The 14,941-nt window shown below is 41.3% G+C and overlaps 1 protein-coding gene across 1 annotated transcript in view; it reads left to right on the top strand.

Moving 5' to 3' along the window:
* Nucleotides 1-14,941, top strand: part of PROSER1 (proline and serine rich 1) — a 31,581-nt gene that overhangs the window by 13,651 nt on the left and 2,989 nt on the right. The window contains exons 7-11 of the mRNA XM_021065266.2: nt 5,158-5,241; nt 6,557-6,635; nt 7,212-7,307; nt 10,650-10,694; nt 13,179-14,892. Coding sequence (XP_020920925.1) covers nt 5,158-5,241; nt 6,557-6,635; nt 7,212-7,307; nt 10,650-10,694; nt 13,179-14,892 — 2,018 coding nt within the window. The remainder of the gene's footprint in view (nt 1-5,157; nt 5,242-6,556; nt 6,636-7,211; nt 7,308-10,649; nt 10,695-13,178; nt 14,893-14,941) is intronic.

Raw genomic sequence — 14,941 nt, 5'->3', positions numbered from 1 at the left:
TCCCATGGGTTTATTTTTGCTCTAATTTCTATTGCTTTGGGAGACTGACCTGAGAAAATATTCATGATGTTGATGTCAGAGAGTGTTTTGCCTGTGTTTTCTTCTAGGAGTTTGATGGTGTCCTGTCGTATATTTAAGTCTTTCAGCCATTTGGAGTTTATTTTTGTGCATGGTGTGAGGGTGTGTTCTAGTTTCATTGCTTTGCATGCAGCTGTCCAGGTTTCCCAGCAATGCTTGCTGAATAGACTTTCCTTTTCCCATTTTACGTTCTTGCCTCCCTTGTCAAAGATTAATTGACCATAGGTGTCAGGGGTTATTTCCGGGTTCTCTATTCTGTTCCATTGGTCTGTCTGTCTGTTTTGATACCAGTACCACACTGTTTTGATGACTGTGGCTTTGTAGTATTTCTTGAAGTCTGGGAGCGTTATGCCTCCTGCTTGGTTTTTGTTTCTCAGGATTGCTTTGGCAATTCTGGGTCTTTTGTGGTTCCATATAAATGTTTGGATTATTTGTTCTAGTTCTGTGAAAAATGTCTTGGGTAATTTGTTAGGGATTGCATTGAATGTGTAGATTGCTTTGGGTAGTATAGCCATTTTTACAATATTGATTTTTCCAATCCATGAACATGGAGTATCTTTCCATTTCTTTACATCTTCTTTGATTTCTTTGATTAAAGTTTTATAGTTCTCGGCATATAAGTCCTTTACCTCCTTGGTCAGGTGTATTCCGAGGTATTTGATTTTATGAGGTGCAATTTTAAAAGGTATCGTATTTTTGTATTCCTTTCCTAGTATTTCATTGCTGGTATACAGAAATGCAACTGACTTCTGAATGTTAATCTTATATTCTACTACTTTGCTGAATTTATTAATCAGTTCAAGTAGTTTTGGGGTTGAGTCCTTAGGGTTTTCTATGTATAGTATCATGTCATCTGCATACAGTGACAGTTTTATCTCTTCTCTTCCTATATGGATGCCTTTTATTTCTTTTGTTTGTCTAATTGCTGTGGCTAGGACTTCCAAAACTATGCTGAAGAGCAGTGGTGAGAGTGGGCTTCCCTGTCTTGTTCCAGATTTGAGTGAGAAGGCTTTCAGTTTTTCCCCATTGAGGATTATATTTGCTGTGGGTTTCTCATAAATGGCTTTGATTATATTCAGGAATGTTCCCGCTATACCCACTTTGGTGAGGGTCTTGATCATGAATGGATGTTGGACTTTGTCAAATGCTTTTTCTGCATGTATTCAGATGATCATATGATTTTTGACTTTTTTTTTTTGTTAATGTGGTGTATGATGCTGATTGATTTGTGTATGTTGAACCATCCTTGTGAACCTGGGATGAACCCAACCTGTCATGGTATATAATTTTTTTGATATGTTGTTGGATTCGGTTGGCTAAGATTTTGTTGAGAATTCTTGCATCTATATTCATCAAAGATATTGGGCGATAGTTTTCTTTTTTGGTGGTATCTCTGTCTGGTTTTGGAATTAGGGTGATGGTGGCCTCATAGAATGTCTTTGGGAGTATTCCTTCTTCTTCAACCTTTCGAAAGAGTTTAAGGAGAATGGGCACCAATTCCTCTTTATATGTTTGATAGAATTCACCTGTGAAGCCATCTGGTCCTGGACTTTTATTTGTAGGGAGTGATTTTATGACCTCTTCAATTTCATTTCTAGTGATCGGTTTGTTCAGTTGGTCTGTTTCTTTTTGATTCAGTTTTGGCAGGCTGTAAGATTCTAGAAAATTGTCCATTTCTTCCAGATTGTCAAACTTGTTGCCATATAGTTGTTCATAGTATTCTCTTATGGTTTTTTGTATTTCTGCTGTATCCGTTGTGATTTCTCCTTTTTCATTTATAATTTTGGTTATTTGGGATCTTTCTCTCCTCTTCTTAGTGAGTCTGGCCAGCGGTTTGTCAATTTTGTTTACCTTTTCAAAGAACCAGCTCTTGGTTTTATTAATTTTCTCTATTGTTTTTTTAATGTCTATTTTATTGATTTCCTCTATCTTTATAATTTCCTTCCTTCTGCTGACTTTAGGTCTTTTTTGTTCTTCTTTTTCTAATTCATTTAGGTGGAGGGTTAAGTTGTCAATTTGGGATCTTTCTTCTTTTTTGAGAAAGGCCTATGTTGCTATAAATTTCCCTCTGAGCACTGCTTTCGCAGCATCCCATAGATTTTGAGAGGTTGTGTCTTCATTATCATTTGTTTCAAGGTAGTTTTTAATTTCCTTCTTGATTTCCTCATTGACCCATTGGTTTTTTAGTAGCATGTTGTTTAGTCTCCATGGAGTAGGTTTTTTCTCTTTCCTTTTCCCATGGTTGATTTCTAATTTCATGGCATTGTGGTCAGAGAAGATACTTGAGATAATTTCTATGCTCCTAAATTTATTGAGGTTAGCTTTGTGTCCCAATATGTGGTCGATTCTTGAGAATGTTCCATGAGCATTTGAGAAGAATGTGTATTCTGATTTTTTTGGATGTCGTGTCCTGAAGATATCAATTAAGTCTAACTTTTCTATTGTTTCCTTTAGGACCTCTGTTGCTTTATTGGTTTTCTGTCTAGAGGATCTGTCCATTGATGTGAAGGGGGTATTAAGGTCTCCTACTATGATTGTATTCTCATCAATATCTCCCTTTATGTCTGTTAATATTTGTTGTATGTATCTGGGTGCTCCTGTGTTTGGGACATATATGTTGACGATAGTAATATCCTCTTCTTGAATGGGTCCCTTAATCATTAAATAGTGTCCTTCTTTGTCTTTCTTTATGTCTTTTGTTTTAAAGTCTATTTTGTCTGATATGAGTGTTGCGACTCCTGCTTTTCTGTCATGTCTATTGGCGTGAAATATTTTTTCCCCTCTTTCACTTTCAATCTATATGTATCCTTTGTCCTAAGGTGAGTTTCTTGTAGGCAGCATATTGAAGGTTTTTGCCTTTTTATCCACTCAGCCACTCTGTGTCTTTTGATTGGGACATTCAGTCCATTGACATTTAAGGTGATAATTGATAGATGATTATTTATTGCCATTTTGAACCTCGTGTTCCAGTTGATTCTATGGTTCTCCATTCTTCCTTTCTTTTTTTTGGTTGGATGGTCTCCTGTTATTATCTGCTTGAGTGTTTTTTTTGTTTGTTTGTTTTTTTCATTTTTTGCAAATGCAATATTTGGTTTTGGCTTGTGGTTGCCCTGTTTTTTAAGTATGCTAACCCCTTCCTATAATTGTGTGTTTTAGCCTGATGGTCCTGTAAGTTCAAACACTTCATTACTATATTAAAATTAAGAAGAGAAACATACAAACAAACAAACAAAAAGGGTTATTTATTTCCTAACATCCCTTGCCCACATTTTATGGTTTTGATGACTCTTTTTTATTTTTTTCTTTTTAATTTTATATTGTTTGAAGCATGTTCATGATTAAATCTGTATGCTGGCTTATTTGAGTGACTGCTCTCTGATGGCGGTTTCCTCAGTCCTAGTTCTTCCTCTTCTTTTTTTTCTTTTCTTTTTTCTTCCCTTTCCTTCCTTTCTTTTAGGTTTAGAGAAGCCCTTTCAATATTTCCTTTAACCTGGGTTTTGTGTTGCTGTATTCTTTAAGTTTTTATTTGTTGGAAAAAAATTTTATTTCCCCTTCTATTTTAAATGATATTCTTGCTGGATAGAGTATTCTAGGTTGCATATTTTTTCCTTTTAGCACTTTAAATATCTGCAATGAGAAGGAATTTAACTATGTCAGCTACTTAATTCAAAGAGTCACTACTGAATGCAAGTTCATACATAAGCTGTGTTAAAGTATTTGTGTAAAATGTCCAGAAGAACAAGCCAGACAACAACAAGGGATTGATTTGTTTGGTTTTGTTTTTCCAACAATTTTAGAAGCACTGATTTACATGTAGTAAAGGAATATTTTTCAAATTCTTAGTATTCCTCAGACAGTTTCATTGTTAAATATGTTTGGGAAACTGCCTGCAGAGTCTCCTTCCTAGGGAATCCCTTTGCATAATAAAGGCCCTAAGGGGCCCTATAAGAAGGACATTTGTTTTTATGTCATCCATTGTTCCTCAGACTTCTTTGTGAAATAACTTTTTCAAAGAACAGTATATTTTCATTGCAGTGTGACAAATGACCTAAAACTCAGTGGACCTTAACAGTGAACATTTAGCATCTCCTGCAGTGTCAGGAACCTCAGAGTGCAGGACTCGGTTCTGGCTCAGGGTTTCTCCTGAGGCTGCAGTCATCTGACAGCCTGATTGGAGCTCAGACCTCAGCTTCCAAGGAGGCTCACCTACAGGCCTGGCATATTGGTGTTGGCCCTTGGCAGGGGTCCTTGTTCCTTGCCGTAAGGGCTATTTCATTGTGCTGATTGAGTGCCTGCTGGTATGGCAGCTGACTTCCACTGGGGCAGATGGTCCTGGGGAAGGCCGGTGGAAGCTGTGTTGTCTTGTAGGACTCAGCCTTGGGAGTCAAATGCCATCAGTTCTGGAATATCCTAATTGTTACACAGGTCAGTCCTGTTCATGTCAGGACACAAGGCACATGTAGGAGCTGAGGAGCACGGGCCCCCCCCTTGGAAGCTGGGGTGTACCATTTAGAACCCATGCTATTAGGGGTACATCCGTACTGGGGTGTACCATTTAGAAATCATGCTGCTAGGGGACACATCATAATGGTGGGTGAGCTTAGTCTCCTCCGGCCTTAGAGCAGTCCCCAGGGAGCTCCCTCCCAGCGATCACGCTTCATGCATATGGAGAACACCGTTTGTTCTCACCTATTTTCAGCTGTAATACGTGTACTGTCTTTGACTCCTTGAGCGGGAGTACTGTAGCCCCGAAGCTCTGTCTCTGGCTGATCCTGTTGTGCAGGGAGAAAAATCAGAACCTATTTGCCCCTGCCCCCCGTCGTCCGCACGTGGATTGCGTGTCTCCTTCTACCTCTACGCATTACAAGTATTGCGCGGCAGAGGGGGCGGAGGAAGGACTGTGTCAGGGTCGCGCCGCCAGGGCAGGGCTGGGTCTGCAGTCCAGCTCCTTAGATGCCTACCTTGTCTTCAGTGTAATACAGTGAAGGGGGTCGGTTGGTTCATTTTGGTTTTGCTTTGTTTTGGGGGGTTTTTTAGGTCTCAGTAACCTATTTTTTTCTTCTTTCTTTTGTAAAATAGGGAACCCCTTTGAAGAAAGACGGTGAAGAATGTACCAATGAAGGCAAAGGAATCGCTGCAAGGATTCTCGGGCCATCCAAACCAGTATGTTTAGAAAATAAATGATGGAACAAGTCTTAACTCTTACATTTTGTTTTCTGTCTATTCAAAACATAAATTTCTTTTTTGTGTTGTGAAGTTTAAGGTAAACTCTAAGAAGGTGAATGGTCTAGCGAAATTCAATCTAATTAGCTAACAGTATTAAAGTGCCTTTTGAGATTTAATGTCTTATTTTAAAGTTGAACTGTTTCTACTTTTTTCTTTGGCCATATTCATCTGTTGGCTTGGAGACGTGGAGTATGGAGAATTCACTTTCACTAGGGTAATGGTTTGGTGGCTGAATTCGTATTAGCATTAGTGAAGTAAGAGTGGAACCAGGAGGTTGAGAGTAATTTCAAGGGAATGATTGGACTGACTGATTGGAATAGAAACTGAACAGAAGACAACGCTATAGGTTGAAGGCTTGTTGGGGTTGGAGAACTGGAGGCCTCCCCACAGCCACCTTGCAGTTCCACCAGCCCACCTATAAGAACGCCAATGGCAGTTGTTAAGAGCAAAACAGTCTCAGGTCCTAGTTCTTGGCTAGGGCTAGTCCATCACCCAGAGCTGCCCTTGTCCCTTTACCTCCAGTGGACCCCACTGTTCCATGGGCATGAGTGCACTCTCTTGTTCTGTCTCTGTCATTAAAGCTACAGCATCTGGCCTGGCTTTGGATGCCTCTGGGTCTCTAGAGACCGACTCTGAATGTTCTTCGTTACTTATATACGTTCTGTCAACTGTAAAAGGAGAGATCTGTGGATTTCAAAAGGCAGAAAGACTAAGCTACTCAATTCCTAATCCCAGTCTAGATTCTCCTAGCAGCTTCCGCATACCAGATGCTAAAGGAGACAGTGCTTTTTTCTTCCCAAAGGAGAAAAGAGGGTAGGAGAGAGAAGATGAATTCCCAGGAGGATATTGGAGGCCCTGAAGTAGCTGAGGTTCCGAAACCTAGTGGATGTCCTGGGTTACAGAGGAGCAGATAGACGTTCTTGGATTAACTAAGCTGGGGCAGAGAGGAATTTGCTGTTTAGGATAAGGTTTTGCCCTTTATTGGAGATGATTTACAGCTGGAATAAAAAATAAACACCTCCGCAGCAGTCTCTGGCAGGATCTGTCTTTGGAATTTGATAGGAACCACATTTCTTAAAGCAAAGAGATTTCCCTCATTGTGCCGTGTGTTAGTACAATGGTGTTTGAGATGCTGGAGCATTTTTGGCCTTTTATGCCTAAATGTTTTGAAAGTCACGTTGTGTTTTGTTTTGCCAGAAAACGGCTTACTGGATTTTTCTCCTAACTGCTGTGCTTTCTCCCCTGCATCTAGCCTCCTTCAACCTACAATCCACATAAACCAGTTCCTTATCCAATACCTCCGTGCCGGCCACACGCAACCATTGCACCCAGTAAGCAGTCATTTCAGATAATCACTTTTCTTTCTTTTTGCTCTTTATTTATTAAGTTGAAAGTAAACGTTGCTGTATGTACTTTGGAAATCTGAAACATTTAGGAAGTATGCTGTCATGAGCTTTATTTTGTCCACAGCTGCTAGTGTCTTGGTCTGCAACAGTGCAGGAGACAGAATTTAGTTGGGATGGTTTCCTTTGGTAAATTAATTGTAGATTGTTCTTCATCATTAATTACTTTTATGGGGCTTTGCTTATGGATAAATCATCTTAAATCCCTTTTTGATAGTTGGTATTCAAAGGCACCACTAATGCACTTAACTTAAAAAGGCCAAGTGTGTGCGCTTGACAGAAAAGGCAAATATATAATTTAGGCCTTCAGTGAGGTATGCCTGGATAGAGCCTGCAGTGGGAAATAGTCTCCACTTGTCTCAGTTCACCCAACCCTAGAGCCTCCATTGAAATGCAAATCTGCTGTATAACAGCTTGAAAAATAAGTTAGATAGCTGTGTCAATACCATTTGAACTCACACACTAAATTGAATGTATTTTTTTCCTATTATATTTTTATTTTAGGTGCTTATAACAATGCCGGTCTGGTACCATTAGCCAATGTCATAGCTCCAGGTGTGCCCCCACCACCTCCATACACTCCGAATCCAGGAGCAACAGGTAAAATCATGTTGTTTTGGGGTGTTAAAAGTGAATTATCTGGTGCACTTGGAGGGGATGGTTGTGTGATGTGGCCGTGTCCTAAGGGAGCACGGCCCGAGGGCCTGCTGATGGGTCTGAGTCAGACACACAGTCTTGCTGGAGCGGCCTCGGCCTGCATGTGTGAACACGAGCAGGTTGGAGAAGTAGGAGCCATTTCTCACGAGCAGGAAACTGACAGGCTGTGGGAGAGCCTCATGAGTGTCACTACCTGGGCACAGTCCTTCTGCCGTGGGAGGAAAGGCTTGAGAGAAGGTGCTCGGAAGGGCCGAACCTCCCCGGCCCTTGCCACTTGAGCCTTTTTCTTTGGGTCTATTGGGAACACGGGGTATGAGGTATACATACTGGGCTGTATGTTGCCGAATTGTTCTCCAAAAAGACCACACCCGTTTACATCTGCCAGCGAGGGTGTATGAGCATATGGTTTTTTTGCACCCTTTCCAAGTAGGAAAGCATCAGAGTTTGTGTTTGTTTTTTTACTTCTGCCAATTTGATAAGGTTGATTTAACTGATATTTTCTTTTGTGTGTCTTTTCCAAAAGTTTAATTTTTATTTCGATCACTTATTGTTTATTCAACTCTCCCGAATTTTATAGCTTAAGTAGGAAGCCTTTCCCTCATCCCAACAATGTGAAAATATCATTTATATTCTCTAATTGCTCTTGTAGTGGTTCTTATAAAATATATAGCTTTTACTCCATTTGCCATTTATTTTTGTATATTTTTAGGGTAGAGATAGAACTTAATTTTTTTTTCTTTGCTTCCCTGGGACTTGGAGTTACTTAATAGTGTTTAATAAATAACTTATTTGTTACTAGCCAGAGTGGCTTTGTTGTTTGCCGACCAGTATTCTGAGTGATTAAAGGTGCAAACCAATTTTTCCAAAGTGTGTTCTTTTATTTCTTGCCCTTGTTTATGGTGCCTTTTGCTCTTAGGGTTTTAAAATTGTGCACAGACAAATAGAGGCTGTGAAAGAAAAGTGGAACCATGTTATCTCAGTTCAGATATTCTCAGCCTTATATAGTCTGGTAAACTGGGTTTGGTAAGACTCCTGCTCCATCTGGAATTTATTTTCATATGGGGTGAAATAGAGGTTCATCTCAATTTGTTTTCCAGATGGTAGCCAGTCCGTTCATACCAGCACCATCCATTAACTAAACTGTTTTCCTTACTGATTTGAAATAACAGGTTTATCTTAAGTTTTCATTTACACACATGGCTCTAATTCTGGGTTCTTTATTCTGTTCCAATCTAGTTACTTTATGTTATGATGATACCATATTGATTTGATTAGCAGATTTGTAGTATGTTCTGATATCTCATAAGGCTAGCTTTCTCTCTGTATAGTCTCATATTTTTCTTATCCATTTTTGGAAATTTATTCTTTCATCTGAGCTTTAAGATCATTTTATGCAATTAAAAAATCGATTTTAGGTATTTATAGTTAGTAATGTGGGGAGACTTGACATTTTTATGATATTAAGTTTCACCATTCCGTCATATGTGTCTCTACGTCGTATCAGGTGGTAGTGTTTTTCCCCAGGCCTTACTTTAGCTCTTTCAGGAAGATCTTGTAGTTTTCCTCATATAGGTTCTTTGCCCTAGATTTGTGCCTAGGGATTTTAGAGGTATTATTTTATTATAATTATAAATGGAGTGTTTCATTTCTAGGCACTTACTTACTAATTTCCTTTTCTAGCTTTTTTTTTTTTTTTTTAAGTCTTTTGAATTTTCTGGGTATAAAATAATACATCCAATGAGTTATACTTAACTGTAACTTTTCCCTGCTAGCTTTATTGAGTATTGATATTGTCCTCCTTTTTCAAAAGTATTTTGCCTGTATCTTTATTTTCAAATTTTTTAGGGTTTTATTTGGTAAGCTAGTTGGTTTAGAAACTATATCCAGTCTCTTGGGATAGACCATAATGGAAGATAATATGAGAAAAAGAATGTATATATATATATGTATGACTGAGTCACTGTGCTGTAAATTGAAATTGACTCAACACTGTAAATCAACTATACCCTAATAAAAAAATTTAAATATATATATATATATATATATATAAAACCGGATTCTGATTTTTAAATCAGTAGGGAGTTTCCAGTAATCATAAAAATTACATTTGTCCTTAGTCCTTCCAGGTGTTTTTTTTTGTTTTTTTTTTTGTACCCATTAATTATTCATTAATCCCAGCTTTTCATTCTCTTTACTTTTGTTTATTTGGTTTAATCAAGCTACTTTTTTTATTTTTTAACAAGGCTTCTTTCCTTGCCCCTACCTAAACTCAGGGTTTCTATCTTTAAAATCACTAGTGACCGCCTTCATACTCCTAACGCTGGTTGGCGTACAAACTCTAAAAGCAGCTGTCCTACATGCCACCTTTTGACTTCCACACATCAGTTTGTGTGTTTGGATAGAATACTTTATGTCTTTCCTTCCGTGCCTTTGAATTTATGGCTTCTTAACTATTTCTTCTGTTCTTTGATGTCCTGTCCTGATAGGCTCACTCTAATTTTCTTTTAGTAGAAAATTTCTCTAAGCAGCTTTTTCAAAAGGGGCACATGAATAGGGTTGTGGATGAGAAACTCAATTCCAGTCAATTTTCTTTTTTTGTTAGAACATTGGTCTCTTTCTGTGAGCTTACAAAGAAAAAACATTCCTTATCTTTAGAGTTAACAAAGGCCTTTAATCTTGGAGTTCACCTATATCACCAGGATATCTAGGTGTGGATCTTACCATGACTCTTTCCTGGAACCTATAAGCCCTTTGGATATGAAGAGTCAAGTCTTTTAAAGTTTATTTTCCTTTAATTAATGCTTTTTTATCTGTTCTTTTTTTCCCACTTTTTTTGAAAGTGGCTCAAAGGATTCTTATTTTGTACTCTGTGTGTCTCTTAGCTATTCATTTATGATACTCTTTTTGTGTGTGTGTGCCATTTTAAATGAAATTATTGTATATTTTCAACTATGTAATTTGGCCTTTAGCAATGTTATTTGTAATCTTCACTATTCTTTGCATTTATTAATTTGGAGCCAGATTTTTATCTCTAGAAGTCTTCACCTTCTCTACTTATTTTCTTGTAGTATTATGTGTATCTGTGTTATTACTTTGCACTGCCAGATTTTAAAGTTCTTTTTCTTTCTTTCGTTAAATCTCCATTTATAGATGCCACTTGTTCAAGTCATTTATTTGTGTTTTGATGGAATACTATGCATTTTTCCTTTCGTGCCTCTGATTATTATGATGGTGAATAATTTGATTAAAGCTGAAATTAACTTTTATTTATTTATTTTCACATAGAAAATGAAGACCTTTCCAATCAATCAAAACCCACACAGAACCAAAGTAAGTACCACATTTGTCTGTCCTGGTTGCCTGCTTTGTTTAGTCACTGAGAACAATTTGGTTCTTTGGTTTTGGTATTTTCTTTGTAATGATTTTTATTTTTTTCTGTTAGGGCTGGTTTATAGTGTTCGGTCAATTTTCTGCTGTACAGCATGGTGACCCAGTTATGCATACATGTATACATTCTTTTTTCTCCCAGTATCATGCTCCATCATAAGTGACCAGACATAGTTCCCAGTGCTACACAGCAGGATCTCATTGCTAATCCACTAAGAACAATTCGAGTTGAATGTATTTGGAATCTTCATACTTGGGGAAATTTCCTGGTTAAATAATTTAATTAATTGATACTTGCTCAAAGTGGCTGCATAGTGGTACATTTTAAACACACAACATGAAAGGCATGTATTAACTGGATTTAAAAATAACCATATGCCTTTGTATCCTGTTTGCAAAACTCTCAGTGCCATCTAAAGTGCTATATGGCAGTAATATCTGCTTTCACTTTATAATCAGTGATATTGGAAGACTCAATTTATATATGTATATATATGTAAAACCCTTTTTGACAAATGCTATGTCAGGTACATCTTTTAGATGTGATTATTTCAACAAGCATTTGGGGTAGTGTAATGAGTAGAAAAGAAGCAGGGGCGCCAAAGCAGAAAGTGGAATGGTAAGACGAGGGTGAGCCGTGGCCTCCCTCACGCCTGCAGGTGGCAGCAGCACTGTAACATTTTATTCTCCCCCTAGTGAGGACAGGTGTGGTCAGGAGGCTTTCTGGTGCAAGAAAAAACCTGGGGCCAGCTCTTGTGTAGCAAAGTAGCCTATGAATCGAATTATGACACAGCGTTAGGCAACTCAGTGGGAAGATTCCATTCCCCTGAGAATGTGCCAAAACAGTGCTTCGTAGCTGGTAGTTCCTGGGCAGTGGAAAGGATGACGCTACGGGAGATGGCAGGCACAGTTTTTGATCCCGGCTTTGCCACCACCCAGCTTTGTAACCTCAAGGAGCTCATTTAGCGTCTATGAAAAGGAGATTAAGGGCACTTCAGCCTTTATACTCAGCTTCATTAATAAATCTATTTTTGGAGAGAATAAACATTGTGTCATAGGTGCCTTTGCTAGGAATAACATAGTTTTCCTTTGCTATGTTGCATTACTATGAATAAGATTTCTTTCCCTTTTTGAACCATATTAAGAAACAGAAATAAATACAAACTAGTATAGTGCTTGCGAACATGAGTCTGACAGACCTGGGTTCACATCTTGGCTCTTCACTTCATAGCTGCATGACAATTTTTGTTCGTTTTTTAAGTACATAGTACAATCCTGTTAACTATAGACATATGTTACACTGCTGATCTCTGGAACTTGTTCGTCCTGCGTAACTGAAACTTTATACCCTTTGAAACCACTTAATAAGCTGCATGGTGTTTTAAGAAGTTATTTAATCACACCAAGCCTGAGATTGCCCATCCATAAATGGGGGTGTCAGTGCCTATGTCAGGGGGTTATGTGAGGATAAGTCAAATGAGGGATTTATGTACTTAGCACAGGATCTGACAGTGTGCTGCGATTAACAACCAAATTAGATGACAGGAGAGTGCTACTTATCATGACATGGTTTGGGGGGGTTCAGTTTTGTTTTGTTACATTTTAACTGCAGGCACTGTGATTAACAGTGGATGGCTTTCGTGTTACTGTATGAAAAGATCTCCAGCAGAGGCTGCTCTAAAGGACACTGGGACAGCTTGGTTTTACCTTGCCATCTGTCATTAATTACATGGTCCTCAGCATGAAGTTAAATAAGACAGTGAATTCTCAAATGTTTCCCAGTCAACGTTAACCTAAATAATTTTTGGTACATTTTTAGAGGAATACCTCAAAAACCAGGTATTCCTTGTGCTTCTAGTTCTTGTCAAACAAACTGAATACAAAGGTACGAACCCATTTTCATTTGAAAATGCTTGGTGGGAAACTATACAGATTGCTAAGCTGAAATATTAAGTTCAACTTACTGAGTGGCAACCAAGAATATAGAGAGATGGCCTGAGTCCTGGAAGGCCTTGTTTGCCCCTAAAAGGAAGGTGAGGTCTTATTATTCTAGATAAGTAGTTTGAGAGAATTAAAGGGAAAGTACACCAATACCAATCGTAATAAAAATAAATTATTTGAATTTTTAGAAATTGGGAAACGGAAAGGAAAGTTTATTTGCTGACCTCTCAAGGCTTCCTCACTCTGAATTGGAGGGCTAGTCTGAGCAGAGTCTAGAACTCAGCTGGCTCTGAGGCTGTGGGTGACTCTCAGGGTAATAGAATCCACCATGTATGTATGCATTGCTATAGCCTATCATGCCGATCATTGATTTTCCTTGATAATTTGTTAAATATTACAGACATTTTTATTCATTTTTCAGTTAAAATTTGACATTGCAGTGTGATGACAATTTCTTGCCTCCTTTTCTCCCCACCCCGCGAACAGCATTTTCTACCCCAGCAAGTCAGCTCTTTTCTCCTCATGGCTCTAATCCTTCAACACCTGCTGCAACTCCCATTCCTACGGCCTCCCCAGTCAAGGCTGTAAACCACCCATCAGCATCCGCAACTGCCACGGTCTCTGGGATGAACATGCCAAGTACTGTCCTTCCAGTGTTCCCGGGGCAGGTCTCCGCAGCCGTTCACACCCCGCAGCCATCGACGCCCAATCCAACAGTTATCAGAACCCCTTCCTTGCCGGCCGCACCCTTAGCTTCCGTCCACAGCACAACATCTGCTCCCGTTCCTTCAGTGTTTTCTGGCCTCGTTCCACTGCCAGGTCCCTCTGCTGCTCCTACCGCAGCCCCTCAGGCCACATCTATACCTCGGGCCACCGCTTCCAATGAAACCTTTGCTTCTACTTCGCCGCCGTTCACTAGCCTCCCCTTTTCTGCCACCTCTACTGCTGCTTCTACCAACAACCTCAATTCCGCTGCACTGTCATCGGTTTTTGCGGGTCTCCCCTTGACCTTAACACCGACATCCCAAGGTGTGACCAACCCAACTCCTGTGATCGCCTGTGGTTCTGCTCCCACTGTTGCTTGTCCGCTTGGCGTAAATAACCCCCTTCTGTCTGCTTTAAAAGGCTTTCTCACGTCAAACGATACCAATCTAATCAACTCCTCCGCTCTACCCTCGGCTGTTACCAGTGGGCTGGCTTCACTCCCCTCTCTCTCTAATCAGAGCTCCGACCCTCCCGCGTCGGCAGCTGGCAAGTGCTACGCACCGCAGAGGTCCTCCACCCCGAGCCTGGCCCTGTTCCCAGGCCTACCCTCTCCCGCGGCCAACTCGGCCTCCACGCCGCCCAGCCTGCCCACGCAGTCTCCTCTGGCCGCGCCCGCGGCCTCAGTGGCCTCGGGAACCGGTGGCTCCGCGGCAACCCTGCTGCCCGGCCCCCACGCGGGCAGCTCAGACCTGCGCGCCCCGTCCACTCCCGCGCCCGCCGTCACCACCCTGCCCGTCATGATCAAAACCGAGCCCACCAGTCCCACGCCGTCGGCCTTCAAGGGCCCGTCCCACCCCGTGCCCCCTTCTCCCGGCACCCTGGGCCTGTCGGGGACACTGGGCCGGGCGTACACGTCGGCCTCCGTGCCCATCACCTTACCGTCCTGCCTTAACCCGGCGTTATCGGGCCTGTCCAGCCTGAGCGCGCCCCTGAACGTCTCCAACCCGCTCTCCTCCATCTCTCTGCCCCCGCACGGCTCCTCCACCCCCATCACCCCGGTCTTCACCGCCCTGCCTCCTTTCACGTCCCTGACCAACAACTTCCCTCTGCCTGGCAACCCGGCCGCCTCCCTGCCCGGGGCGCTGATTGCCACCTCGGCTGCGCCCACCACCTCCTCTGCGCTCCCGCACCCCAGCTCCTCGGCTGCTGCGCTCTCAGGACTCTCGGCCCCCGCACCCGCCTCGGCTGCCGCCTTCCCGCTCAACCTGTCCACCGCTGTCCCCTCCCTTTTCTCGGTGGCACAAGGACCTCTGCCAGCCTCCACTCCCTCCTACCCCAGCTTCTCCGTCTCCGGCGCCCCCGCACTGCCCTCGTTTCCAGGGCTGCAGGCGGCTACCTCCCAGGCGGCCACCGCCCCTTCGCCAGCTCCTGTCCTCCCGGGATTCGCGTCCGCCTTCAGTTCCAATTTCAACTCGGCTCTGGTGGCACAAGCTGGGTAGGTGAATAGTGCGAAAGGGGAAAACCATTCCTTACTTGTCATCTAA

Source organism: Sus scrofa, chromosome 11, assembly GCF_054392235.1.
Source record: "Sus scrofa isolate SSC_HxYL_T2T_F1_AM1 chromosome 11, Sscrofa_HxYL_maternal_Yorkshire_Landrace_v2.0, whole genome shotgun sequence".
NCBI classification, from domain to species: domain Eukaryota; kingdom Metazoa; phylum Chordata; class Mammalia; order Artiodactyla; family Suidae; genus Sus; species Sus scrofa.
Note: the sequence above shows the minus strand (reverse complement) of the source record. Positions and strands in the feature narration are given on the sequence as shown.